This window comes from Balaenoptera physalus (assembly GCF_965194825.1).
Source record: "Balaenoptera physalus genome assembly, chromosome: 4".
Lineage (NCBI taxonomy): Eukaryota > Metazoa > Chordata > Mammalia > Artiodactyla > Balaenopteridae > Balaenoptera > Balaenoptera physalus.
In genome coordinates, this window is record NC_138891.1 from 137779536 (window position 1) to 137806823 (window position 27288).

A 27288-nucleotide genomic window follows, 5' to 3' on the forward strand; every position below is an offset into this window, starting at 1 on the left:
ATTGAGAAGGTTCACATGATACTGAAGCTTCCTTATGAAAGTCGAACTTCAGAAACTCGTCTGTGCATTTTCTGGTTAGGTCGATCTAATCGTCTTTCTTTGCATGGTGCCCTTGGAGCCCTAATCTATTCAAGAAGCTTAGTTTTGTGGTCCTGGGACTGGAAAGAGTGTTTTTGAAATCATCAGTCATCTTAAATTCTTATTGAAATTAGTGTGTAACTGTTCAGATGAAAGCATTCATGTTCTAAGCTACTGTAATCAGCTTTCCTGTCACTTTCAATCTGGTGAATTGCACCACCTCCAAATTGCTGGCGGTGGCGTGCTCAGGACAGCAGACTTTCATGTGGAGTCCTTTCCCGTGTGATTTGCGCTGTTAAGGAGGACTGATGTAATCTCTCAAACCCCATTTTGTCCCGTGAGTCATGCTGTGAAACTTCATTCTTATCACGTCCTTTGGAATGCTCTGTGTTCTCACGTTGTCTTCTGTACGTGCAACTGTGATCAAAGCATAACTTACTAACGTTTGCCGCGGGCCATCCCCGGACACCCCCAGGAGACGCAGGCCCATCCATCATATAGGAGAGCCGGAGCTCAGAGGTGTGAAGTACCTTGTGTGACATTGCACAGCAGATCAGCAGCAGCCGAGATTAGAACCAGGCGTGCCCGACGTCCCAGCTGCTCCTGCCACGCCCTTTGCCTCCTCTGGTGCCAGGCCCCAGCAGGCGTTCAAACCTGTGATGAGTAAATTAATTGTCATCGGATCCACGGCGGGCAGCAAGGCCATGTTATACGGAGGCTAGAGTGTATTTTGGTCAGCTTAGTTCCATTTCAGAGTTACGAGGAGTGCTTTCTTTAAAAAAAAAAGAAAAAATTAACTATGAAACATTCCAATGTAAGAAAGGATGGGAAATGACGTCAGACACACATGCACCCATTGCTGAAATTATAGACCACACTTGATCATTGTTTTTCACATCTTTTTTTTTAAAGGAATAAAATGTTGCTACCCAGATAGAGCTGACTCCCCACCTTCCCAGCACTTTTCCCTCCTTTCATCCCAGCTTTCATCTCTGTCCTGAAATTCATGTCTGTCCTGTGATATCTGTGTTTTTATGACATGTGTATCCAGGAACGATATAGTCTGTTTTGTCTGTTCAAATTTTATATAAATACTATCAAGTTGTATATAACTTTTTGCAATGTGTTGTTTTGGGGGGTGGGGTGGTCCACAGCCCTTTGGAGATTTATGTACACCTAGTTCATTCATCTTGGGTATAGTAGTCCAGTGTGTGAATAAACCAGTTTCAGTCTTTTCATTGTTGCAAATAGTACTCTGGTGACCGTGTTGGTCCTGTCTCTTTACACACAGATGCATGGGTCTCTTTAGAGCAGGCACCCAGAAGCAGAATCTCCCAGATGTAGTGGACACAGTTCTTCAGTCCCTTACCAAGATAAATGCCAAGATAACTAAGCGATGATTTACAATGAAGAAAATTAACTCAGGTTGAATTGTACTGTGATAGCTAGATGAATCCAAAATTACTGTTTTGGGAACCAGTATATTGACTTTTTAACTTACATATCCAGTTGCCTACTTATTGAAAAGGAAGTGTTGAGCTTGAGAATAAGATAAGCCCAGTGGAGTTACATTTCTCTGTGGGAGCTGAGAAATTCTAAGCAGCTCGTGGGGATGAGCTCCTGGTGACATGGAGGGAGCTGTCTCTGGTTGCTCTGACAGCAAATTGAACAGCTGTCCTGCATTCTGTCACCAGGCTCTTTCCCTGGGAACATGCCTTTGGTTTGGGGCTGGGGGCCTGGAATTGTTGCTGTTGAAAGCTCCAGATCTGCTGGGTAGGGAATCCCACGTGGGCATGGACCACCCTCACCTGATCTGATGAAGTTCAAGTCAGAGTGAACCTGTTTTGGAGACAAGCAGATTCAAGACTTATTGACACTTCTCTATGTTAGATAGTTTTTGGCACCAAAGCTTAATTATTAGAACTGCAGAAGCTGTCTTTCATTACGGTTGAAATAGAATAAGCAACTTTATTGGAAATCACAGGAAACGCTTGAAATTATTATAAGAGAGTTGTTTTTCTTTCCTGTGACTCACGCAGACCCGCAAAGCAGAGTCACGCTGTCGGGAGAAGCGTCGGCCCTCCCCCGACAGTCTCGGAGCTCTGCACCCTCCTCGTGTTCCTTCTGGACGTGATCCCCCTGGTAGGTCCTCTGCTCTAAGGAGATGGCCCAGTGCTGGCTGCTATTTACATTCTGATTAGTGTTGTTGGCCTTTTTATGAACCTAAACTTACTGAGGAAATAGTTTTACATAAATACATAGCACTGTGTTAATGTTTGTTTCAGCATGGAAGATGTAGCTGGACGTTGTATCTTTTAGGTCCTTTTAATATAAGGGGTTATAACTTCTGAGCCAGCTGTAAGTGGGCTGAGCTGAAGTTATGGAAACCAGATGATGAGCTGAGTGTCATCCGTACTAAATAACAACAGTTATTTAGGAGTGAGAGTTAATGTATGTCCTTTTTTAAAATTTTTATTTATTTATTTGGCCACGTTGCGTGGCATGCGGGATCTTAGTTCCCCTACCAGGAATAGAACCTGTGACCCCTGCAGTGGAAGCGCAGAGTCTTAACCACTGGCTTGCCAGGGAGAGTCCCAGAGAGTAAATGCATTTCTTAGTTAAAGTCACGCCCTTGGCTAATTTTCTCAAAGGAAATTGATTTCTTTAATATAGAAATAAATGTGGCAGTTATTTTCTGCTAGAAAGAGGAAAGCCACCTGAAAGGAGAGGAAGAACGTCCATTGATTTATTTAGATCAAAAAGAAATACTATTTTGTTTTCTGATTTGGGCATTAATGTGAAACACACTTATGCTGTAAAAAAAATTTGAATTTTCTACTGGTTACACATTAAACCCATGTCTCTGTTTCACAGGAACTTTACTCCGAGGTGCAAACCCAGTACCTGCCTCAGGTGCTTGGCTGCCTGGTGCAGCCTCTGGCCAAGGAAATGGAGGCGCTAAGCTTACCTGAACTCACGCACGCCTTGAAGACATGTTTCAAAGTGCTCAGCAAGGTGCAGATGCCGCCTTCCTACCTGGACACAGAGCCTGCAAGTGGAAGCTTGGTACGTGCTGGGAGGAGCGGAAGTGGTTCTCTGGGCTGAAGGAACCTTGTACCTTCCCGCATAGGGATAAAAACTAGAAGATATATCGGTAATATCTAAAACACGCTTCTAAAATCCTCACACACGTCATAAAAGCTTTTAGTGTAGAAGCAACCCTGGTCATTTCACCCTCTGCCCTGCTACTTCCTGCTAAAGCCCATCACTAAGGTAACGGTTAGACATAGCTCACTGTCCAGACCTTTCTATGTGTATGTTTGTATGCGTGTAATTTTGCTTTTTTTAAAAAATATAAGTGAGAGAGTAGTCCCTGGGGCTGCTGTAACTAAGTGCCACACTGGGTGACAAAATAACAGAAAGTTATTGTCTCACAGTTCTGGAGGCCAGATGTCTCAGATTAAGGTGTCAGCAGGGTGGTTCCTTCTGAGGCTGTGAGGGAGAATCCGTTCCATGCATCTTGCCTGTATTCTGGTGTTTCACTGGCAATCTTTGGTGTTCCTTGGCTTATAGACGCACCACCCCAATCGCAGCCTTCCTCTTCACGTGGCATCTTCCCTGTGTGCATATCTGTGTGTCCAAATTTCACCTTTTTTAAGGACACCAGTCATACTGGATTAGGACCCACCCTAATGACCTCACTTACTTGATCATCTGCAAGGACCCTATTTCCAAATAAGGTCACGTTCACAGATGCTGGAGGTTAGGAGTTCAACATCTTTTTAGGGGATGCAGTTGAACCCGTAACATACATTATTCTCTGATTCACTTTGGTTTTCATCCAAACACTATCTGGAGGACATCTTTCCATATCTGTGTACACAGAGGTATCTTACTCTTTTCTCATTTCTGCGTGAGACTCTATGGTATGGCTTTACAATGTCTTCACGTCTTCCCCTGTCGAGGTTATTCTGGTTATTTCTAGTTTTTCACTGTTACAGCGCTGCAGTCAGCATCTTCGCACAACCTGTTCTCAGGGCTGCAAGTGTTTCTGAGGGATCAGTTTATAGAAATGGGTTGCCATCAAACCCATTTCTTACCTTAGAAAGATGCTACCAAATTGTCCTCCAAAAAGACTGTACGAGTTATGGTTCCACAAGCAGTCTGAGGCCCATGGTCTTTGAATTATTTTTATTTTCTACTTTGTTTAGGGATTTGAAAATTCTGCCCTTGAAATCCATTCGGTGCAATGGCAGACAGGTGTGCAAACAGACTAAAAAAGCGAAGCATTCCTGAAAGACAGCTGTGTGTGTTGGTTAGTGCTGGGGGCAGATGCCTGCCCGATGGGGCTTGAATCTCAGTTTGGAAACTAATTACAGATTGTTGCTTCATTCTCTAAGTTAGTCTTTTTTTTTTTTCTTTTTTCCTAGCTGTTACAGCTGTTGGAAAAAAATATCCTAAAAAGGATGTAACATATAAAGTTTAAGCATGTGTAGTGTACAAATATAAATAACACTATGTTTCTAAAATTGCATGATACTGTCTCAGTCTTCCCCAAAGAGCACAGTGGGTCAAATGCTGAAAAGTTTTCAGTTTAATGCCATATGAGCTGAGTAACAGCATGAGAGGTTGATTCATTAAAGGTTGAAGTGTCATCCTTTTGGAAAAGCTACAGAATATATATATGCATATATATGTGTGTGTGTAAAACATGTACGGGGGTAAACACTTTGTTCTAGCTGTCTCCCCTTATTTCGTTCCTTTGTGCCTTTATTTTACACTCAGCCCAATTTCCTCATTCATATTTTTACATCTGCCAGAAGCTGTTTCTAAATAACCCTGTTGGCCCCTGAAGGGCCTAAATAAATAAAGTGGGCTCAAAGCCAGCCCACCCAAAGAGCACGGGGCTTGGTCAGCCGCCTCGCTGGGCCGGCCGCCTTTCTCCTGCCCCCTGCGTGCCCTCTCCATTGCATTATACACATGTACACAGGGATCCATCCTTTCGGGATAGAGAACTGTGATTTTGAAAAGCAGGGAGGACGCATTCGTAGCCTGATTCAGTTGATGTTTGAATCCCTTGGTCTTTCGAGATACACGCTACAAACTTCCATTTTTTGCAGAGTCCAGTCAAAGGTGAAAACAGTGAAGTAATTTTAGACACAAACGCAGTGCTTCCTGGTGCTGAAGACGCTTCATTTCCTCCACTTAAATCTGAAGACAGTGGCATCGGCCTCAGTGCTTCGTCGCCAGAGCTCTCTGAGCACCTGAGGGTTCCCAGGGTTTCCCCGGACAAAGACGACGTCTGGAAGAAGGGCGGGAGCATGCAGAGGACGTTTCTTTGCCTCCAGGAGCTAATTGCCAACTTTGCCCACAAGAACATCTTTGGAGTACAGCTGACGGCATCCGGAGAAGAAACCAAGTCGGCAGAGCCCGCGGGCCCGAGGGAGGAGGCTGGGATGCGGGGCCCGGCGGGCAGCGACTCGGGGAGGAAGAACTCGTGGGAGGCGAAGCCCCTCGGCGGGCCCCAGTTCAGGCAGATGCTCTCGGACCTGTTCACGGTGCGCGGGTCTCCATTTAAGACAAAGAGCTTGGAGTCGCCGTCGCCCCTGCCCAGCAGCCCTGGCCGCAAGGAGGAGGAGGAGTGGGCCGTGGACCAGGTGGTCATTGACCCGGGGAGCTCGAGGGAGGGCTGCAGGGAGGCCTTCGCCGCAGCCTGCCACCTGCTGCTGGACTGCGCCACCTTCCCCGTGTACCTGTCCCAGGAGGAGACCGAGCGGCTCTGCGACGCGCTCTTCCAGCTGCCGGGTGAGAGGGCGGCCCGGCTAGAGTCCTGTGGAGGAGCGGTGGGACTCCGGCAGTGGAGGTTTAGAGACGAGCTAAAATCACAGCGGCCGAGAAGGAACTGTGTGCCACGTTTGTTTCCTTCCTGGTTTTGTAGTTAGCGTGTATGGTCTGGATTTGTCTCACCAGATGGGAAATTGATGAGGCTGGGTCTGTATTTTTAAACTAGGGGTGTCTAGCAAAGCCCGTCAAAAGATCTGGGACTGGGACTGCCCCGGCAGTTCAGTGGTTAAGACTCCACGCTCCCACTGCAGCGGGCGCGGGTTCCATCCCTGGTCGGGGAACCAAGATCCCACGTGCCACGGGGCGTCGCCACAAAAAAAGAAAAAAAAGTCTGGGACATTAAAGGTGCTTATGGTAGTTAGTAAATGGACTGTTTCTGAGACCTGCTCTTAAAGCTTTACATATTAGTTTGCTAGGGCTGCCATCACAAAGTACCACAAACTAAGTGGCTTAAACAATAGAAATGGATTGTCTCATGTGTCTGGAGGCCAGAAGTCTGAGGTCCATGTGTTGGCAAGGCCATGCTCCCTCTGAAGGTGCTGGGGGAGGATGTGTTCAAGCCTCCTTTAGCCTCTGGTAGTTCCTGGGCTTGTGGCAGCCCAACTCTGATCTTTCCATGGTGTTCTTCCTGTGTATATGTCTGTGTTCAGATTTCCCTTCTATAAGGCACCTGTTATATTGGATTTGGGGCCCACTCTGCTCATTTTAGTTTATTCAATAGTTATTTATTTGGCCATGCCACGCAGCTTGCGGGATCTTGTCTCTTCCCCAACCAGGGATCGAACCTGGGCCCACGGCAGTGAAAGCTCCAAGTCCTAACCACTGGGCCACCAGGGAACTCCCCATGACCTCATTTTAATTAATTACATCTGCATGACCTATTTCCCAATAGGGTCACATTCTAGGGGGTTAGGACTTCAACATAAGAATTTTTATGAGGACACAGTTCAACCCATAACGGGCAGTGTCTTAGCTCGGGCTGCCATAACAAACTGCCGTAGGCTGGGTGGCTTAAACAAAAGCCATTTATTTTCTCACAGCTCTGGGGCTAGAATTTGAGATCAGGGTGCCAGCATAGTCAGTTTCTGGTGAGAGCTCTCCCCTTGGTTATAGACTGCCACCTTCTCACCGTATGTTCACATCCTGGGTGGGGGGGAGTGGTAGGGGGCTCTCTCTGTTGTCTCTTCTTATAAGGGCGCCAGTCCCATCCTGAAGGCCGCACACTCAGGACCTCATCTAGACCTAATCACCTCCCCTAAGCCCCACCTCCAAATACCATCACATTGGGAGTGGAGGCTTCAACATGTGAATATTGGGCAGACACAGCTGAGTCCATTGCAGGCAGTGAACACTTGAAAGAAAAAAGGGATGGAGGAAAAAGTGGAAAAGAAGAAAGAGTGATTAAGTTGGTAGGAGCAGAGGGTGAAGATTTCTCCGCTTGTCATTACCTTAAACGTCCCATGCAATTTGTCTCTTGGCTCATGAGCTGCAAATGACAGTATACTTGGAAGAAATGCATTTAGAATTGATAGCTTCAGTATATTTTCGGCCTCTTTTAAAGCTAATGGCATGTGCCCTACCACCAAGAGGGCTTTGAAAACACATTTTGAACTCTGCACCAAAAAAATGTGATTTTGACTCTGTGTAAATTTCAAAAAAGTGTTTTAATTCAAATTTTACTATATTTACAAATTTTTTAAATGACATAAAAACAAACATTTCGAATCATTTCAAAGCCCTGAGACCAACCTTTGCAGAATTTGAATAATCTGACAAGCGCATGAAACCAGACTTGGTCTCATTTGTCCTCTGGCCCTGAATGGGGACAGCGTATCCTGTCACCACCAGAAGGTTATCACACTGCTGTCCAGGTGACTTCCCAGATCTAAACATCTTAGAGACTGGCTCCCAGGTCGGTGAGCGAGTTTCATGAGGTTTTGTCTGTCTCTCTCTGTCCTCTCTGGTTGGCTTCCTTTCAGGAGCTGGCGATGCCAGTTTTCCATCTTGGCTGAAATCCATGATGACCATTTGCTGCTGTGTGACTGACTGCTACCTCCAGGATGTGGCCATCTCCACCCTGCTCGAAGTGATAAACCACTCCCAGTCCCTAGCACTTGTCATTGAAGACAAGATGAAACGCTATAAAAGCTCCGGACACAGCCCATTTTTCAGCAAGCTGCAGATGGTGACAGTTCCTCCCATTGCTCCAGGAATATTGAAAGTCATCGCAGAGAAAACAGACTTCTATCAGGTATTTCCCATCCAGAGGAGGGTGGCTGGGACCCTGGGACCCTTTTCCCAGACTCTTTATTTGAAGTTGTCCCAAAAGTTGTAGCGGTGGTGACAAAGAACATGGTGCCTTGGGTGGCAGCTGGTGAGGGTGGCTGGAGACCTTGCCTGCCTTGTCCATCTCTCTAACCCAGGCTCCTGGCACAGTTTCTGTTCCCACAGCAAGTGTTCAGTAATATTTGTGTTCAGTTTTAGGCTGACCAGACTCCATCTGGCAGGATTCCTAAGTTATCTAAATATACAGAAAAAGAGACTCTGTCCTAATTTGTGAGGTTAGAGGCTTTGAGGTTATTTACCCTCAAGGAAAACTTAGTTCGTGTCAAGTGTAAGAGCGATTGTTGCTGAAGATGGTGAGCAAGTGTTGTCCATCTTTTGGGGGCACAGAGTAAGAAAATAAGGTAGTATAGGGCTCATTTAATTGCAAGAAGCTGAAAGATACTCCAGCTAGCTCATGAAAAGAAAAGTTACCTGGTTATTTCTGGTAAATGAGCAGGCCTGTGGTTTAGCTTGTTGCTTATTATAAAGGTAGGGGAGCCCGTGGAAGTCCAAGGGCAGGAGTGGAATGCAGCTGGGTCTCACGGGGTCTCACCTGGGAAGCTGTCAGGTCCCGAGGCTGCTTGCTCTGCACATCTCCCTGCCAACCAGAACCTAACTTGGTTGCCACTTGACCTTCAGTCTGCCTCAGGACCCTCAGGCTTGATTCTCATAGCTAATGACAGTTGCATCACTTTCTTACAATTCTGAACTAACTGGCCAAGGCTATTAAATAGGCAGTCAGTGGGGCACCCTTGGGTCAGGTGCCTTCTGCCGTCCAGTCGACCACAGCAGTGACGCAGGCCAGGGGGAAGTGGTCGTGTGGTATAGACAGGGACCAGCCCACTCACTGGGGCCTGTAGATGGAACACATTTCCCCTGCAGGTGGTCGGGACAGCGGATGCCCTGCAAACTCAGAGATGCTAAGGAAGAGACATTTTAGATGTTGTATGTGGGAATGAGGTACTGGAATTAAACTGTCCTTTTAGGTCTTGACAGCCCGTCCTCTGAAAGGCTTTCGAAATGGGCTGGCTTTTCACCTATTGGAGATGAGCTCTATCAAGCAAGTCATGTAATTGAGGCCACCTCTCAGCTTTGTTTCCTTTTTTTTTTAAAAAAAAAAAACCCAGCATTATTTAGATATAATTCATTCATTTAAAACACACAATTCAATGGTTTTTATTATATTTCTTGTTTTCTATATGTCATATCTTTTTTCCACCTATTTCCCTTTTACTACTTTCTTTTTCATTAAGTGAATATTTTCCAGTGTAATATTTTAATTTCCTTGATGACTTTTTCAATATATTTTGGGAGTTATTTTTTTTAGTGGTTACTCTAAGGTTTACCATATACATCCTATCAGAATTGACTTCACATTCATACTAAATTCCAGTGAGATATAGAAACATCCCTCTTGAATAGCTCTATTCCTCTTCTAAACGTATGGGTCACGTTTTCTTGTATCTTTGCATGTCTTATAATCTTTATTGAAGACTGGACATTTTAGGTAATATATTGTTGTAAATTTGTATTCTGGCACCTCCCTCCCACCCCACCAGTGACTCGCTGTCTTTTTTGTTTGTTTAGTGACTTGACTGTTTTAGTGACGTCTGTTTCCCCTGCAGTGTGAGGCCTTTGGCGCTGCTTCTTGGAGGGTTCAGCCTTAGGAATGTGCAGCCAGTCTGAGATGATAGTGATCTTAGCAAGATTCTCCTTGACCATCTGCTTTCTATTCTCATTGACTGTCCGGTCTCTATTAAGCTCTGTTGGTATCACACCCAGATGTTAAGCTCCGCTAATCACTGTCTGATTGCTTTATTGTTTTCAACAATGCCCTGGGGCAGAAATTACTCCACAGTCTGATCCAATGAAATTTACACTCCTCTCTCAGGTAGTTTTTTGAGGCCAGTCTTTGAGATTTGTTTTGACACAGGAGGATTTTTCCTAGCTCTCTGTTTCCCTGGTTATTTCTGGTAAATGAGCAGGCCTGTGGTTTAGCTTGTTGCTGTCATGGAGCTACCAGCCTCCTCTTAATTGCTTACCACCAAAATCTCTGTTGTTTTTGAGAGCACTCCTAGATTTGAACACATACCTGTGCTCTGTTCCAAATAAACTCATTTCCCTTATAGAGAGCTATGCAACTCTCTGTTTTATGGCTTGCCTCTCCCCCTGGGCAAATTCTCTGAATACTATTGCGCAGGAAGAGCTACGACTGGGATAGTTGTCTGTTTTTCTTGGCGCAATATCCCTACAGGGTGCTGGGCAAGGGTGCTAGCCTCTGGTCTTCTGAGTGTGCCTCTTTTCCTCTCCTAGCACGTAACTTTTCCCTTACAAGCAAACTGGAGCAAGAATGATCTGGACCCCAGTATTCTTAGCCTGCTGTGCCTGGATAGAGCCTCCATGCAAGAGTTGGGGCAGAGGAGTAAAATGCCAGTGGCCTGTTCCTTCCAGGGAGATGCAAAAGCCTTTGACTGGGAGCTGGAAGGAGGGGGTGCCCATCTTCTTGGCCACACCCTGCCAAGCCAAGCTTGATTGAGAGGTGGATAGGGGTCATGGTTCAAGTGGCACAGACTATTGCTACTTGTACTGGAATTTTCGTAGACTTTCTTGAGTGTTTCTTCATCTCTTGAGTGCCCTTAGGATAATTTCCAGCAACTCTAAATGGCTGGCTGTTTAATTTTTTTCTATAATTTTCACTGGTTATGGCAGTTTTGCTGGTAGAGGGTCCACAGTTTGTGCAGTCGAGCCCCATTTACGATGTCGGGTCCTGGCAGATCCTGGATTTAATTGCTCTTCAGCTTCTGCCCCTCATTCTCCCTGTCTCCTTCTTACCAAACTTGAGTCACAGTAAAGATCTTTTTTTTTTTTTTTAATTTATTTATTTATTTATTTATTTTTGGCTGTGTTGGGTCTTCGTTGCTGCATGCGGGCTTTCTCTAGTTGCGGCGAGTGGGGGCTACTCTTCCTTGCAGTGCACGGGCTTCTCATTGCAGTGGCTTCTCTTGTTGTGGAGCACGGGCTCTAGGCACACGGGCTTCAGTAGTTGTGGCACGCGGGCTCAGTAGTTGTGGCTCGTGGGCTCTAGAGTGCAGGCTCAGTAGTTGTGGCACATGGGCTTAATTGCTCCACGGCATGTGGGATCTTCCCGGGCCAGGGCTCGAACCTGTGTCTCCTGCATTGGCAGGCGGATTCTTAACCACTGTGCCACCAGGGAAGCCCACAGTAAAGATCTTGACTCTGTAGAACTTGGAACCAGGACGAGGGCCAACTGTAAGCACGGTGACTGGGCAGATCTTCCCTGGTGCTGCGTACATCACAAAGCTGGACATAATTACCTCGCAGGCACAGGGGAGAAAAGAGAAGAAAGAGTTGAGTCCATGAATCCTTGGAAAGCTATTAATAAAGTAAGGATGGTAGCCCTCAATACTTTCCCCTTGTTTGGTGTGAAGTATACTTTTATGAGTTCTTGCCAAAGCCTTGATTTTTATTTTGACTCAGATTTAGTACATGCCTGAGTATCTACTACTTGCCAAGCACGGGAGCATACGTTACATATTATCAGGGTCTCAAGAGCTGGGTGTGGCTGGTACCTGCCCACATTGAGATGCTGGAATTAGAAGTGGTAAAGCAAACTGCACAAAATAGCCAGGATGTGCCCCCGGTTCTCGGATTTCAGGTGTTGGGCGGGTTCCACATCTTCTAGCCTTTTTCTCATTCCCATGGAATGGCCCACCTACCAGTTTTCCTTCTGCACACAGTGCAAATGAGAATAAGGTCAGATATCCCAAGAATACCCTGCCCTTTCTAGGTTGTAAGGCAGATTGCCAACCGCTAAGAAAATGTCCAGAACATAGGGATTGAGAAGGCTAAGACAGATGAAGGAGCAGGGGTGTTTTTGTGATCAACGTCAAGTCTCAGAAACCCTCCAGAAAAAACCTGAAACCTTCCAGGTGGAGCATCTTACTCGTACATTTGCCATAGGGGCTGCAAGTAAGGGGACTGCTTCACTTAGTCGGAAGTTTTGTATCAGAAGTTTACGGGTAACTTGTTAATTGGAAATCATGGCCCCTTAGATAAAAAAATAAATAATGGTTAGTGGCTCAGACCAGTCAGGGGTTAATTTGATCTGTGCAGAGAAGACAGTTTTGTTAAAGAGAAATAAATGAGCCAAAAGAAGTTCTTTGATCTAAGATGTACATTATAAAAAGTTATAATCTGTGAGACATCAGCTTTTTCCATGACCTGGAAGAATGCCTTCAGAAATTCCCCTCCTGGAAGTGGGCACCAGCCCTCCTTTTGAGTCTCACCCTGGTTGGGTCAGGCACCCGCCGTGCTCCCTGGGACTTGGGGAGGGGCTGCAGCCACTTGCAGACCTCATATGTTTAAAGCGCTTAGATCAGGGCTGGGGAGATGAAGGACTCTATATTTGGGATACAATTTGTGCCCCGAAGGTGAGCCAGGGCATCTGCCACAGCGTTGTGCACAGAAATGGGAACAAACAAGTTTGGGGAATGAAAGCTGAACGTCGGTTTGAGCCAACCCTAGGTGGTAAGGTCCTACGGTGTCTACCTCAGGATAGTGACCACCACAAATCCACCAAACTTCCTAGAGGGTGCGTCTCTGGAACCCCAGTGCTGGCATGTAGGGAACCTTGGTGTATGCTTGTTGAAAGGATGCCTCAGCTGATAGGTTCTTGCTTCCAGATGATTCCCTTCTGAAAGTGAAGGTCTGGGCCAGAGCTGCAGCGTTCTGAGCTAGTCTCAGACATCCAAGTTTAACCTATAACGTTGCCCTTGCCTGGATGACTCCTGAGGGGTCTGTAATGTGGTTTGGGTTTGCTTCGCTCTGTTCTGCTTGGTGGTGGTGGTTCTTCTTTGTGTACTGAGGATTCTCCCATAGCAAATGTAGGCAGAAGCCAGTACCTGGGGGCCGGGACTGGGCTGCCACAAGGAGGAAATGGGCGGGAGCTGCCTTTGTTCACACTGTCTCCCCTCCGTCCAGAGGGTGGCTCGTGTGCTTTGGAATCAGCTGAACAAGGAGACCCGGGAGCATCACATCACGTGTGTAGAGTTGTTCTACCGCCTGCACTGCCTGGCCCCGACAGCCAACATCTGCGAGGACATCATCTGTCACGCCCTCCTGGACCCTGACAAGGTGAGTCTTTGCAGCCGACAACCTCCCTCTGACATCGGTCCTGACACCGTGAGCCCAGACAGACTTACCTGTATCCGGCCGGAGTCTTTCTGGGGCTCAGTGGACATCCTGATTAACGGGCAGGGCTATGGCATTAGTAACATTTTTTTTTTTTTTGGCTGTGTTGGGTCTTCGCTGCTGCGTGCAGTCTTTCTCTAGTTGTGGTGAGCGGGGGCCACTCCTCGCCACGGTACACGGGCCTCTCACCGCGGTGGCTTCTCTTGTTGCGGAGCATGGGCTCTAGGCGCGTGGGCTCAGTAGTTGTGGCTCGCGGGCTCTAGAGCGCAGGCACAGTAGCTGTGGTGCACGGGCTTAGTTGTTCCGCGGCATGTGGGATCTTCCCGGATCAGGGCTCGAACCCGTGTCCCCTGCATTGGCAGGCGGATTCTTAACCACTGCACCACCAGGGAAGTCCGCATTAGTAACATTTTAATACATTAATAATTTCAGGACTGGAAGGCCTCCAGAGGCACGAGCCATCCCCTGTGTCATATTAAGGCTCACCAGGGAAATCTGCCCAGGCTCCCATGATGCCTGCGGGGCTTCTAGAGCTCTCAGTGAAGTAGGCTGTCGTAGAGAATGTGTCGCCTTGGAAGCCCTGGCTCTGCTTTGCCGTCGTGTCCTGTTCTCTAAGCCATTCAGCCTGGCACTGCCAAAGGCCATGAGAAGGCTGTGCTCTGTGTTTTCCTTCAGCCACAGGCCTAGGTGTGACCCCAGACTCGGGCTGACGCTGAGTCTGGAATATGCACTCTCCGGAAAGCACATCTGTGTTAATGGGAGCAAGGAAGGCGAGGACCCGGGTCCTCCTTGCTCCAGGCCCCATCGGACGCCAGGCACTCGTGAGACTCCAGCATCTCTGCCTGGGTTGCCGCCTTTCTGCTGAGCTCTTGTCTGTTATTTAAGTGGGGTTTGCTGCCACTGGGAGCAGTGTTCTGCTAAGGCATCAGGTTCCTCGCTCCCGTTTCTGTCCTATTCAAGGGAACGAGACTGGAAGCTCTGTTTCGATTTTCCGTCATCTGGCACCTGACGAGAGAGATCCAAGGCAGTCGAGTGACATCTCACAATCGCTCCTTTGACAGGTGAGGGGGGGACTTTTTTATAACTTACCCTTAAAGCAAAGGGACACTTTGCAGAGGTGCCGGGTCAGTGTGTCGGGCTGGGGAGAGGGAGATGTGTGCGATGGAAAACCTGACCCCATGTTCTTGATGCAGAGCGAACGATTCCTGTGATCCCCTAAGTGAATTCCGGCGAGATGGGTGTGAATACCTGGGAGGAGTTTGCTTAATTCGGCCTTGGAGGGAGGAGGAAGCCCCCCGTGCCTCAGACTCACCTGAGGAGCTGGCAGAGCGTGCCCCCCGAGGGGGCTTGGTAGGGAGATGAAGATGGGCTAGATCTTGACTGGGGTGGCGGCCACACTGGGTGTGTGCACCTGCGATGTCCTCCACCACATGCTGAAGACGTGAACTGTATTGTAGGTGCATTCTGTTCTACATTGTTTTTTGAAAATCCCCTACCTTATTTCCGGAGCTCTAGATGCGGAGGTCAGACACGCAGCCTTAGAGAGATGCCAGCTGATTCTGATACCTCCTCCTCCCCCCTCCATTTGGGGTGAGGCCTGGTCATCGGGATTTTTAAAGCTCCCCCCCCAGAGACTCTAGCTGAGAGCAGGGTTAACGGCCCTGGTCCTCATCTGCCTGGGTCGGGAAGCCCAGGCCGGGTGAAGCTCCCCGAGGGCGTCCCGGCCGCCCTGACGGTTCGCATCCCCCCCCAGGTCCCTGTTCGTCGTGCTCGACAGCCTGGCCTGCACGGACGGCGCCATCGGGGCCACGGCCCAGGGCTGGCTGGTGCGGGCGCTGTCCCTCGGCGACGTGGCCCGCATCCTGGAGCCCGTGCTGCTTCTCTTGCTCCAGCCCAAAACCCAGAGGACCTCCATTCACTGCCTCAAGCAGGAGAACTCAACGGGTGAGCCCACTGTGCGGGCGGCCAGGCCCGCTCTCTGTCCCCGGGGCCCTGGGCCTGGGAGGCAGGAAGGGGTGACCAGGACCCCAGCTGCCGGCTGCAGCAGTCAAGGCGCTTAGACCTCCCTGGTGGTTTTGCCAGATTCAGAAGGTATGAAGGTACTTTGTGGGGACTCTTATAATTTAAGAATCAGATGAACCAGCACTTAGAAATGCTAGGTAGTGGGTTTGCTGTTTTCACTGAAAAATACTATTTTTTTATATTAAAAAGGAAAATGTTAGTAACCCATGTTCCAATAAATATAGCTGATTCTTGGTTCTTTTGGTAGAGAAAGCAATTCAAGGGCATGTAAGGTAGGAGGAGAGAAAAACAGACCATCCATCCAGAGGTCTCCAAGGCCAACCCTTCACTTACGAAAGACGTCTGAGGTCTGGCATGAAGTTCAGTTTGGGTTGGCTAGGCTAGCACTTCTCAGACCTGGGACGGGAGAGTTGAGGTTGCCTCCAGGTATGAATGATCAAGAATGTTGAAATTTGCATGTAACCTAGTCAGTTGTATTGTATAAAAATTACTTCTGCTCCAGAACTGTCAAGAACAAGGTAAGCGGTTTCTTTTCTATCTGCTCTCCAAGGCTCTTTCCAGCTGTTAACATATAATCAGAAATGCAGAAGAAATAGACCTTTGGGTTCTGAGAACTTTCAGAGGCATCTTTAACATACATTTAAAAGAATATGGGTAGGAAGAAGAAAAGAAAGACTAAAATAAAACCGATGAGTTCATTAAATTTCAGTGACTAATACCTAGAGCAGTTTATGATCTAACATTGCTTCCCACAATAGGTGTATTTTATGACTTCCTGCAGTTTTCTAAGTGATGGTTTTACAAGCTTTGATTATTTTGTTTAGATCACTGGGTTGTAAATATTCAGTGTTTGTCACAGTCTTATCTTACAGAGAAAAGCAGCCTAACACCTAAATAAGCAAAGATTCCTGAGGTGGTTTCCTTTCCTTACAAGGTTCCTTGCCTAAAACTGTAACTTCTGGTTTTCCTTTAGGTGCCTTCTCAAAGAAGAGGCATTTTAATTACTCCACAATTATAAGAAAGTAAAACGCAAAGAAGTATAAACTAAGCACCTTCTTAAAAGTTTGCTCTTCATTAAGGGAAGCTAGATTTTAAGTGTTCCTTTGCTTTAAAGAGAAAGTTTTAACTCCACGGCTCACTGGGTTTTAAAAGTCTCGTGGCACTTCCTGCTGCCCCCTCTAATTGACGTTTAATGCTACCTGCCTAGTAAGAGAAAATGTGTTTTCTCTGCCACGTTCTCTCCCTGGAAACAACTAGAAGGGTTCTGCTTACCCTCCATGCTACCTCTGTGAGCCTGTAGAAGTCTACTTTTTAAATACTGTTGTGCATACCAGGCAGCTCCTCTATTTCTAATATCTTATCCTTCCTTCTTTCCTAACCTGGCTTAGTGTTCGTGGAATAGATTTGCTGAAAGCTGCCTATTACAAATGTGTGGCAGTACCAAAGATGTCTGGCTTTTCACTCCTTTTTTTAAAGAGACCTGAGCACTTTAAAGCGTTGTGTATTTTCTGATCTCAGAGGTACTAGCATGCTTATTTTAAGAACTGGAATCTTAAATCAGGAAGTAAAAGCACAAGTGAAAGTCCCTTGCGATGCCGGCTGATAGAGCGCCTTACTGTTAATGGTTCAGTAGCTATCATTCCAGACTTTTTCATAGCTGCGTATTATAGACACTCTCCCCTAATTGGGCTTATTCTGTCCAGCTAGATTCTGCAGCTTGGTCTTTTTTCTTCAATACTTACTGTACTCTACACATTGCTCCATATCGTACGTGTAGAAATATCTTTAAAAAACCCAAACAGTAGTAGCCCTCTGCATGCCTGTGCCATGAGTTTTTTCAGTCCTGTTACTGTGGATGCTTTGTTTGCTTTCCAGTTTGTCTTTATTCAAGACGTTTCAGTGATACCCTTTTAGCTTTGAAAACCTTCTGCTGACATTTCTGTAGGATACCATTTTTGAAAGGAAACTCCCAGGAGAAAATGATAGGCATTTTTTTTTTAAATCACCCTTCCCCTAAACTCGGGATATTTATATTTCCTATGACAATGTAACTAAATTGTCCAATTTCTTGAACATTTTAAAAGACCTGTTCACTTTGCTTGTCTGCCTTCCTTCTGTAATGTAATCTAGACTCTAGTGTTGTTTCATGGGGGAATTATGTTTTATTTTGTGGTTTTTACACTTTATTTTTTTTGTTGAGGTATAGCTGATTTACAATACTATGTAAGTTTCACGTGCACAACATAGTGGTCCACAGTTCTTAAAGGTTATAGTCTGTTTATAGTTATTATACCATATTGGTTGTATGCCCTGTGCTACACAGTGTATCCTTGTAGCTTATTTATTGTATACACAGGAGTTCGTACCTCTTAACCCCCTACCCGTGTCTCCCCCTGCCCCCACTGGTAACCACTAGTTTGTTCTCCGTGTCTGTGAGTCTGTTTCTGTTCACTTGTTTTAATTTTTAGACTCCACATATAAGCGATAACATACAGTATTTGTGATTTTCTGTCCGACATTTCACTCAGCATAATACCCTCCAGGTCCGTCCACGTTGTTGCAAAGAATTTATCTTGCCCCTCCCCCCACAGGAGAATTTTACTAATATTGATCTTTCTGCCTGGCTTTAAGACAAAGATCACTGTAGAACCGACTTGTCCTAACTGAGCCTCCTGTTCTGAAGTCGTCTGTTGTTCTGTAATTTTCAGAAGACTGGCATCATTGGTTTAACAGGAAGCGCACCTCATTCAGAGCGGCGTGGGGCGCAGCCGAGCCTCAGGAGGGTGGTGGTGAAGAGAGCGCGCCCCTGAGCCAGTTCACCACCGTGGACCGCGAGGCCATCTGGGCCGAGGTGGAGAAGGAGCCCGAGGTGTACCCGCCGGGCCGCGAGCCCAGCGAGGAAGACCTTCCCTGCTGTGCGGACCCGCTGGACGGGACGGCCTGCGACGCCGCGGACGACAGCGAGCGCACCGAGTCCGCGGACACGAGCCCCACGGACAGCGAGCGCACGTCCTCCTTCTCCTCCCCTTCCCGCGAGCCGCAGGAGCTGAGCGGCGGCGAGCTCTGCTGCACGCCCCTCCCCGCGGCGGCGCCCCCAAAGCCGGCGGCCAGCCTCAAGTCCACCGTCGGGTGCAGCCTGGCGCGCGTGGACTCGGACAAGACCCAGGCTTCGGAGTCGCCGTCCAGCGACGAGGAGGCCGCCGCGGAGCTCCAGGCCCTGAGCGCGGCCCGGCTGCTGAAGCAGCAGCGGGAGAGGCGGGAGACGGTCGAGGCCCTGTTTAAGCACATCCTGCTCTACCTGCAGCCCTATGACTCCCGGCGAGTGCTGTACGCCTTCTCCGTGCTAGAAGCCGTGCTCAAAACCAACCCCAGAGAGTTCATCGAGGCCGTGTCCCGGACCAGCATGGACACCAGCTCCACCGCGCACCTCAACCTCATCTCCAACCTCCTGGCTCGCCACCAGGAGGCGCTCGTCGGCCAGAGTTTCTACGGAAAGCTCCAGACCCAGTCTCCCAACGTGTGCCCTCACTCGCTGCTGATCGAGCTCCTCACCTACCTGTGCCTGAGCTTCCTGCGCAGCTACTACCCTTGTTACCTGAAGGTCTCCCACCGAGACGTCCTCGGCAACCGGGACGTGCAGGTCAAGAGCGTCGAGGTTTTGATCAGAATGATGACGCAGCTGGTCTCGGTGGCCAAGTCGGCCGAAGGCAAGAACGTGGAGTTCATCCACAGCCTGCTGCAGAGGTGCAGCGTCCAGGAGTTCGTACTGCTCTCGCTGTCCGCGTCCATGTATACAAGCCAGAAGCGCTACGGACTGGCCGTGGCGGAGCGGGGCCGAGCCCAGCGGGAGGACGGCCTGTTCGAGGAGAACCTCATCAACCTGGGCCAGGCCCAGATCTGGAGCGAGCACCCCCTGCAGATTGAGCTGCTGAAGCTGCTGCAGGTGCTCATCGTCCTGGAGCACCACCTGGGGCAGGTGCACGAGGAGGCGGCGCACCAGGCGGACCTGTCCCGGGAGTGGCGGCAGACCCTGAACTTCCAGCAGGCCATCAGCGCCCCGCAGTACGTGCAGCCCCACCGGCTCACCTCGCAGGGGCTGCTGGTGTCCGCCGTGGTGAGGGGCCTGCAGCCGGCCTACGGCTACGGCATGCACCCGGCCTGGGTCAGCCTGGTCACGCACTCCTTGCCGTACTTCGGGAAGTCCCTGGGCTGGACGGTGACCCCCTTCCTCGTCCAGATTTGCAAAAACTTGGACGAGCTGGTCAAGCAGTATGAAAGCGAATCGGTGAAGCTCTCTTTCAGGTACGGTGAACCCTTTGATGCGTTACTGTTTCTTTAATGACAGCTTTGGTCACAGACGGCTGATTGCCCCTAGCAGCCAATTGGAGGATAATTTCAACCTAATCAGAAGCCTAGTTAGCATTGTCAAAAGGGGTAACCGGGAACTAAATGTTCAGCTCCTTTATTTTCAGTTCCGCATGACTACCCAGGCTAGATCAGTGCTACACAGGACAAGTCAGTCTCTCTTCATTATTTTTGCAAAACAGAAAGAAAAATGTGGATCTTCACAGAAATTCTAAAACCCCTGGAAACATTTTTCCAAAACGACTGTATAAATGTAAAAGCAGCACAAATGATGCCTGTCCTTTTTGTAACAGTATTTCATTATGAGAGCCCCAGTTTTTTAAGATCGTGATGTCTCTGTGGTTTCCGTGTTTATATGTACGATTAAAAACCTTTATGGCCTCATTCTTAAAGATTCTCAAAACCAGTTTCTCGTTTCTTCACCAAAGCATAACCTCCAAGAGGGAAAACATTTCTCCGGATTATCCACTCACTCTTTTGGAAGGTCTAACAACCATTAGTCATTTTTGTCTTTTGGAACAACCCAACCAAAACAAAAAGGTAAATCATTTTTTCCTGAGTTTGAGACAGTTTTCATATATCGTTTTGTTTTCATTGGGGTGACGTCTGTTTCAAATAAGAAATGTATGTATGTAATACAAACATACATGCAAATGTTAATGCACATGAACACACGTGCAAATAATGAAGTGTATGCAAATATACATGCAAATGTATGTATGTAAGTAATGCAAATGTGGTTTTGTTCTTGCTGGCGCTCTCTGTGGGCGACTTCAGCCCTCCACCAGTATGGGATAGAATGTAATCTTTTTTCCGGGTACTTTTTACTTGGCCTTACGGAGTTTGAAGGCGTTTTAGCTGTTGGTTGCTCTACCCTATCTGGGGTTAGATTTTAGAACGCAGCTAGCGCTTTGGTTGAGTGATTGGAAGAGTTTGTAATGAGGAGCCTCAGATGCACAGACCTCCCTCTCTGGAAGAAAATCATGGCTTTAAATGCTCAGGGAGGCGGTTTACTTCCAGAGCACATGTGGGACTTGCTCTGGAGAGCGCTACAGCCCAGACTTTATCCCACCAGCACCACTGTCCTCGTGGAAAGGGAAACGGTGCCACCGCAGACGCAGACGCAGCCGAGTCTCACATGTTTGTTTTCGTTTTTAGACCACTGCTGTGAGTGACCCTACCAATTTGAAAAATGCCAAGAATGCTATTCTGGAAGAGCTTCCTCGAATTGTTAACACCATGGCCCTTCTCTGGAATGTTCTCAGAAAGGAGGAGACTCACAAGAGACCCATGGATCTCCTTGGAGCCACGAAGGGGTCTTCTTCCGTTTACTTTAAAACCACCAAAGTGAGAGCGCTTCCTTTGTGTGTTTACGATTTCCTTTGTCTTGTATTGTCCCACCAAAAATAAAAATATACAGGGATATATACATAAATAATCAAACGTAATGTGCTCAGAGAAACCCACATTAGAAGTAAGTTGGAAGTAGAAATCTCCAGTTTGTTTATTAGAATAAGTTTCCTATTCATGGAAAGAAAAGCTTTGTGAGTAGTTTTCAGTTTATTTTTTCCCCTTGGCCCTTTTTTTTTAAGCCAAACATAAAGTCTCTGGGGGTTCCAGGTAGGGTACCTAAAGTCCTCAACCTGTTTCTCTTAAGCATCTCTACTAAGACAGCTTAGCTCTTACATTCTGCTTTCAGTGCTGCCTTGAACAAGTGTTGAGGTGTCTCTGAGTTTTTTGTTAAACCAGAAGCTCACAGCCCAGAGCATTTCTAGTTCTGTTACCGAACCAAACTTGGGTCCACTCGCCTGCACGCAGTAAAGGCAATCTACTGACACCAGGTCGTGTTAAAGGAAAGTGGGGGGTTTATTTTAAGGCACCAGACAAGAAGTGTGGGCAGCTGATGCTCAAAAAAACCCGAACTCCCCCGACGGGTTTCAGGGAAGAGTTTTTAAGGGTAAGGTGAGGGAGGGGAGTTGCAGGGTGGGTGAACAGCTCATGTACAGTTCTCTGATTGGTTGATGATGAGATAACAGGGCCGTGTCACAGGAGTTAACGTCATTAATCCTCAGGCTCCAGCGGGTCTGGGGGCTACCTGTTTATGGTCATCATGCAGTTAGCTTCTTCCATTTGGTGGGGGTTTTAGTATCTGTAAAAGAACTCAGGAATATGCCTCAGACACTTATCTATGTACTTCAGGGAGGAACTAAAGATTCTGTGACTGCCATATGGCCGATTTACTGTTTAAATTGTTATCAGTTCTCCTCACCCCACTGCTACTTTTGTCATCATGTGTTCACATCCTTGCAATCATTAATTCTTGAGCCAGGCTTTTGTGACTCAGGGGAGGCCTGGGAGACTGAAGCTTTTCTACAAACAAGAGGCAGGCAGAGGACGTGGTGGGGAGGGGTCTGTCCCAGGAAGGCCCCCATAGGATCCTGCTCGGTTACAGTTCACTCTCTCTGTGAGCATCCCGACTCAGTCTCTGATTGCTGTGTCTGGCGGCTCAGAATTATCTGGCTGTGTCTCATTTAGCTGAGCTCCCCTGGTGCCAGGTGTGGCGTCACAGCTTACACTGGCATCCGGCAGCCCGGGCTGAGCAGAACAGATCAGGACCCGGGGAGCCAGATCACCTGGATTCAGCTCCCTGCTCAGGTGCTTTGTGGGACCTCGGGCAAGTCCATTAACCTGTCTGTGCTGTAGTTTCCTCAGTTGGAAACACGAAGCCAGGCGTCATCCAAGCACTGCTCGTTTATTGGCACATTTAGTCCTCACCTACAAGGTGGGCACTATTATTATTCCCAGATTACAGATGAGGACGTTGGGGTGTGTAGAGAGTGAGTGCTTTGCCCTCAATTGTGCATCTGATAAGCAGTGATGCTGGGATTAGGGTGGGTAGGGAACGGAACCCGCCCCTGACTTCTGTTTTCTGATCTTTCTATAGTGAGTCAGGCAGTTGCACAGGTGGCCTCCAAAATGTTCTGTCAGTTCCAGAGATACCCTCCAAGGGAAATCTGCTGTATTTCAAGCTGCCACAGGAACCTGCTTAATTTAAGCCTAAAAATTAAGCTCTAGAAAGGTTCAGAAAATCCTCAGGCACGCAGCCTGAGCCTCGGTTTCCTCCTCTGTGAAATGAGTCTGTTATTAGTAGCCTATCTCCTGGGCTGATGGAAGGATTCATTTTGGCGATGGCTAACATTTATTGAGCACTGAGCTTAAGCCCTCCCTGAAGGACCCCAGGCCTTGAGCTGGGGCCCCCGTGGTTTCTCTGGAGCAGAAACCGTGGCGGGAGGGAGAGGATGTCTCCATCCCATGGTCAGTTGTATCTAATGAGATGCTAAACTAAGGCAGTGGGGGCAGAGGAAGCCCAAGGTAAATTCATTCATTCCACAAACATTTGTATGTCTCCTGCTGTGTACCAGGCCCTGCTTATCCACTAGTGGATAAGATAGAGCAAGTAAGTCCTTGTCTGCCTGGCAGATACAGACGTTAACCATCAGTTTAAAAATAATGATGAGAAGTGCTACAAAGAATGAGGGGCACTCTTACAGGCCGTGACTCCTGGTCCGGGGGTCGAGGAGGCCTTCCTGAGGCAGAGGGGCTGAGCTGAGACACAGGAAGAGAGGATTTGCCAGAGTAGGGAAGTGTTAGAGGCTGTGAGACCCACAGGATTTATAGAGGAAGGAACATGGAGGTTTCAGGAATGGAGGAAAATCCAGGCTCAGCAAAAGGGAGGGTGATGAGTGACGTCCGGGGCCGTGCTGTGAGTTTATTTTTAGTTGGTTACATAACAAAGTTAGTTAAATGGTACATATTTCTGGAAATTGAAAAGCATCCTTCCTGATGCATATAAGCCCTTCCAGGGCTGGTTGAGACAAGTGAGGCTAGGGGCTTCCAGGATGGGAACAGTGCCGACTCCACTGCTGGGTACCACCCCCCCCCCTTTCTCACTGTGTCTGCAAAGCCTTGGGTGGCTTCCTTCGAGCCCTGCCCTGCTCACAGCTGCTCGAAGGTGGTATTCATCACCTCCCAAGGGCCTCTTCCTGCTCGGCTCCGCTGGCCGTCTGTCGTCCGCCTGGGCTGCCCACCGTGCCTCTCGTCCAGCTCCTCCTCCCGCGGCCTGGTGCCCGGGATGCTGAGACAAAGGCCCGCCCCTGCTCCCAGAGTTTCCAGGCGCTGGTGGTGAAGTGCACAGGCCACCGTAGCCCTGATTCTACTCTGCTCTAACTCTTCATTTTTCTATGTTTTAGACCATACGACAAAAAATTTTAGACTTCTTAAACCCCTTGACAGCCCATCTTGGAGTTCAGCTGACAGCAGCTGTTGCAGCAGTGTGGAGCAGGAAGAAAGTGAAACGCCACAGTAAGACAAAGGTAAAGCCAGAAATGAAAGCAGTAGCTAAACTTACTCTGACAAAATACCAGAGTCTTGTGTGATCAAAGGTGACGCCAGAGGCCAACACGGGAGACTGGGGCAGTGGTTCCACCGTTTTATTTATTTTTTATTTTTTTAATTTTTTATAATCTTTTCTTTTCTTTTTTTTCTTTATTTATTTTTGGCTGCTTTGGGTCTTCGTTGCTGCGTGCAGGCTTTCTCTAGTTGCGGCGAGCAGGGGCTACTCTTCGTTGCCCTGCGTGGGCTTCTCATTGCGGTGGCTTCTCATGTTGTGGAGCACAGGCTCTAGGCGCGCGGGCTTCAGTAGTTGTGGCATGTGGGCTCAGTAGTTGTGGCTCGCAGGCTCTAGAGCGCAGGCTCAGTAGTTGTGGCGCACAGGCTCAGTTGCTCCACGGCATGTGGGATCTTCCTGGACCAGGGCTCGAACCCATGTCCCCTGCATTGGCAGGCAGATTCTTAACCACTGCACCACCAGGGAAGCCCGGTTCCACCGTTTTAAATGCATGACGTACTCTAGCCGTGCCAGTTACAACTAGATGGGGTGTCGGGTGGGTAGGGAGTGGAGGCCACCCCCAATCTCTCTCTTCTCATCTTTCTGTAGTGAGTATATTGTACTTCTATTTAACCTTTTTAATCTACTAACAATCTGCTTACAAGAATGTACATTTTAAAGAAGAACACCGCCATGAACCTGCCACCCAGCTTAAGAAAAGGTTCACCATCCTACCTACGAGGACCCCTGTGGGCCCTTCCCTGGTTGTAACACCATCTGATAGCTTTTTTTTTTTTTTAACTAATCTTTTTAAAGACTTTATCTTTTTAGGGCAGTCTTAGGTTCACAACAAAATGAGAGGAAGGTACAGGCAGTTCCCATATTCCCCTGTCCCCGCACGTGCACACCCTGCTCCCCCCAGCAGCCCCTGCCAGAGGGGTATACTTGTCACAGTTGCTGAACCTACACTGACACGTCCATAATTTACATTCGGCTTTTTTAATTTATAAAAATAATGCTTGTTCATGATGGTCAAGAAAATTTAAATCATCGCATTCCTACGCCCAGACTTCAGTTTGCATTTTGTCCATTCTTTCTCCACTGACTGGTCCATCACGAGGTCCTCCAGGAGCTTGGTTCACGTGCTTCTGCAGAACCAGCACGTACTTCTTCCCTGGTCCCCTCTGTCGACCATGCAGGTTCCTACCTGGTACCTCCCTCAGAGGGTCTGCCCCACCCCCCGGGCACTACCTGAGGGCCCAGGGTAGGCCCCTGTTCCCTGAGGAGGTGTGAGAGGCTGGTGGCCCAGGCCACCCACCTTAGCACTTGTTGGGGCTTCCGGGGGAGAAACCTGATACTTGCAAGTGCATGTCACCACCCTACACAGACTTCTATCATCAAAACGTGCCTCCCTCACCGGGACTTGCCTGCCACCGCCAGCTCGCGTGAACCTGATTTACCTGTTTTTCTTACTGTCATCATACTTTGGGGGCTGTCTCGATATCAACCTGTTTCCTTCCAATTAAATGTATCTGTTTCTACAATGCTTTCTCAGCTTGAACATACCAGAGTGACTGCCCATCATCAGCTACACGTTTTATTCCTTATTTGTATCAGATACTGATTAGGTTACTGTGATTAAATGCTAACCTCACTCTTCATCACCAATAGAGTCCATTTTCAGTCCAGTTTTCATTTAAATAATATTTCTTTAAAAGATTAAAACAAATCTCTTTCTCCAGGAGCAAGTATTATAGAGTACTTTCTGTGCGTCATCCTTATTTTTGTCTTCTCTCTGCGGGCCTTAAAGGAATGACTTTTTCCTCGGCAGATGGTCCCGGCGGCCAGCGCGTCCCAGCTGACCCTCGTGGACCTGATCTGTGCACTGAACACCCTGCAGACGGACACGGTGCTGCACCTGGTGAAGGAGGTGGTGAAGAGGCCGCCGCAGGTCCGAGGGGACGAGGTCAGGAGCCTGGGGACCCTCAGAGGAACGCAGCACTCTCTCTAACTCCACGTCTTATAAACCGTGTTTGGGAGGGAAACAGAGGTTACAGCAGCAACTAGGAATTCGGGGGCTGTAAAACGCAGGTGTTCTTACCGGACTCTGCAGAGATCCATGAAATGTGCTTCATGGGCTCCTGTTTTGGGGTGCCAGCCACTTGAGGTGAAGGACGGACTCCCATCCTTTCGTCCCACTGCAGGGTGCCCTGCCCGGTAGTGGTTCAAATCGAATAACTGTTAGAAAGAAGAAATGGCACTTGCCTCAAGGAACTTGCAGCCGAAAAGGCGTCAGAGTTAAACAAAGCCAGACACTAGTTAAAGGCGGAAAAGACTGATTTTATTCAGTAACTACTGCAGCAGGGGAAAGAGTTGTGCTCAGTTCCAGTTTGTGCAGAGGTGCCTGGGTATTTTAAGCAGAGAATGAAGAGTAGGGGGGGTGAACAAGCAGGGGCTTCAGCAAAGTCAGGGGAGTGGAAAGTTACAAACAAGCAAGAAGGGGGCTGGTGGATGTAATTAGGCCATCGGGGTTTGCTGACTGTAAAGTGCAAGGTAGGTTCCTGTGCTCCCTTGGAGACTGGGAAACAGGGGCCCTGTCTTTCTTGATGATGGTATTTCAAAGGGATGGCTGCCAGGTCCTTGAGAAAGACATTCCTGGGTTGTAGGAGATACATACACATCTCAAAGGGACAGAGCAAGGATTTATAACTGTAAGCTTTTCTTAATAAATGCTCAAAAAAAGGAAGGTCAGGAACCAATCAGGAGTTGGCTAAACACACAGCAGATTCCTTCAGAAGCCTTGAGCTTTCTTTCTTAGGCAGGCATTTTAAGGGAGTTGAGGGACATGGGGACATGGCCTTGAGCTGCTGGGAACCTGTTGGGACATCGCTGTTGGCACAGTGGTTAAGAATCCGCCTGCCAATGCAGGGGACACGGGTTCGAGCCCTGGTCCGGGAAGATCCCACGTGCCGCGGAGCAACTAAGCCCGTGTACCACAGCTACTGAGCCTGCGCTCTAGAGCCTGCGAGCCACAACTACTGAGCCCGTGTGCCACA

General features: G+C 48.1%; 1 protein-coding gene across 7 annotated transcripts in view; it reads left to right on the plus strand.

The window, feature by feature from the left end:
- Nucleotides 1-27288, plus strand: part of DOP1B (DOP1 leucine zipper like protein B) — a 107102-nt gene that overhangs the window by 49628 nt on the left and 30186 nt on the right. For 6 of the 7 annotated variants that reach the window (XR_014262702.1, XM_082458733.1, XM_082458734.1 and 3 more), the window contains 12 exons: nt 2118-2220; nt 2953-3144; nt 5199-5883; nt 7902-8173; nt 13249-13401; nt 14419-14519; nt 15212-15402; nt 18189-19782; nt 20274-20385; nt 21004-21192; nt 24096-24218; nt 26064-26198. Coding sequence is in view for 6 of the 7 variants with exons in the window: in XM_082458733.1 (XP_082314859.1) it covers nt 2118-2220; nt 2953-3144; nt 5199-5883; nt 7902-8173; nt 13249-13401; nt 14419-14519; nt 15212-15402; nt 18189-19782; nt 20274-20385; nt 21004-21192; nt 24096-24218; nt 26064-26198 (3850 nt within the window). In the remaining variant the exon portion in view is untranslated. The remainder of the gene's footprint in view (nt 1-2117; nt 2221-2952; nt 3145-5198; nt 5884-7901; nt 8174-13248; nt 13402-14418; nt 14520-15211; nt 15403-18188; nt 19783-20273; nt 20386-21003; nt 21193-24095; nt 24219-26063; nt 26199-27288) is intronic. The other variant, XM_082458736.1, reaches the window with a different exon arrangement.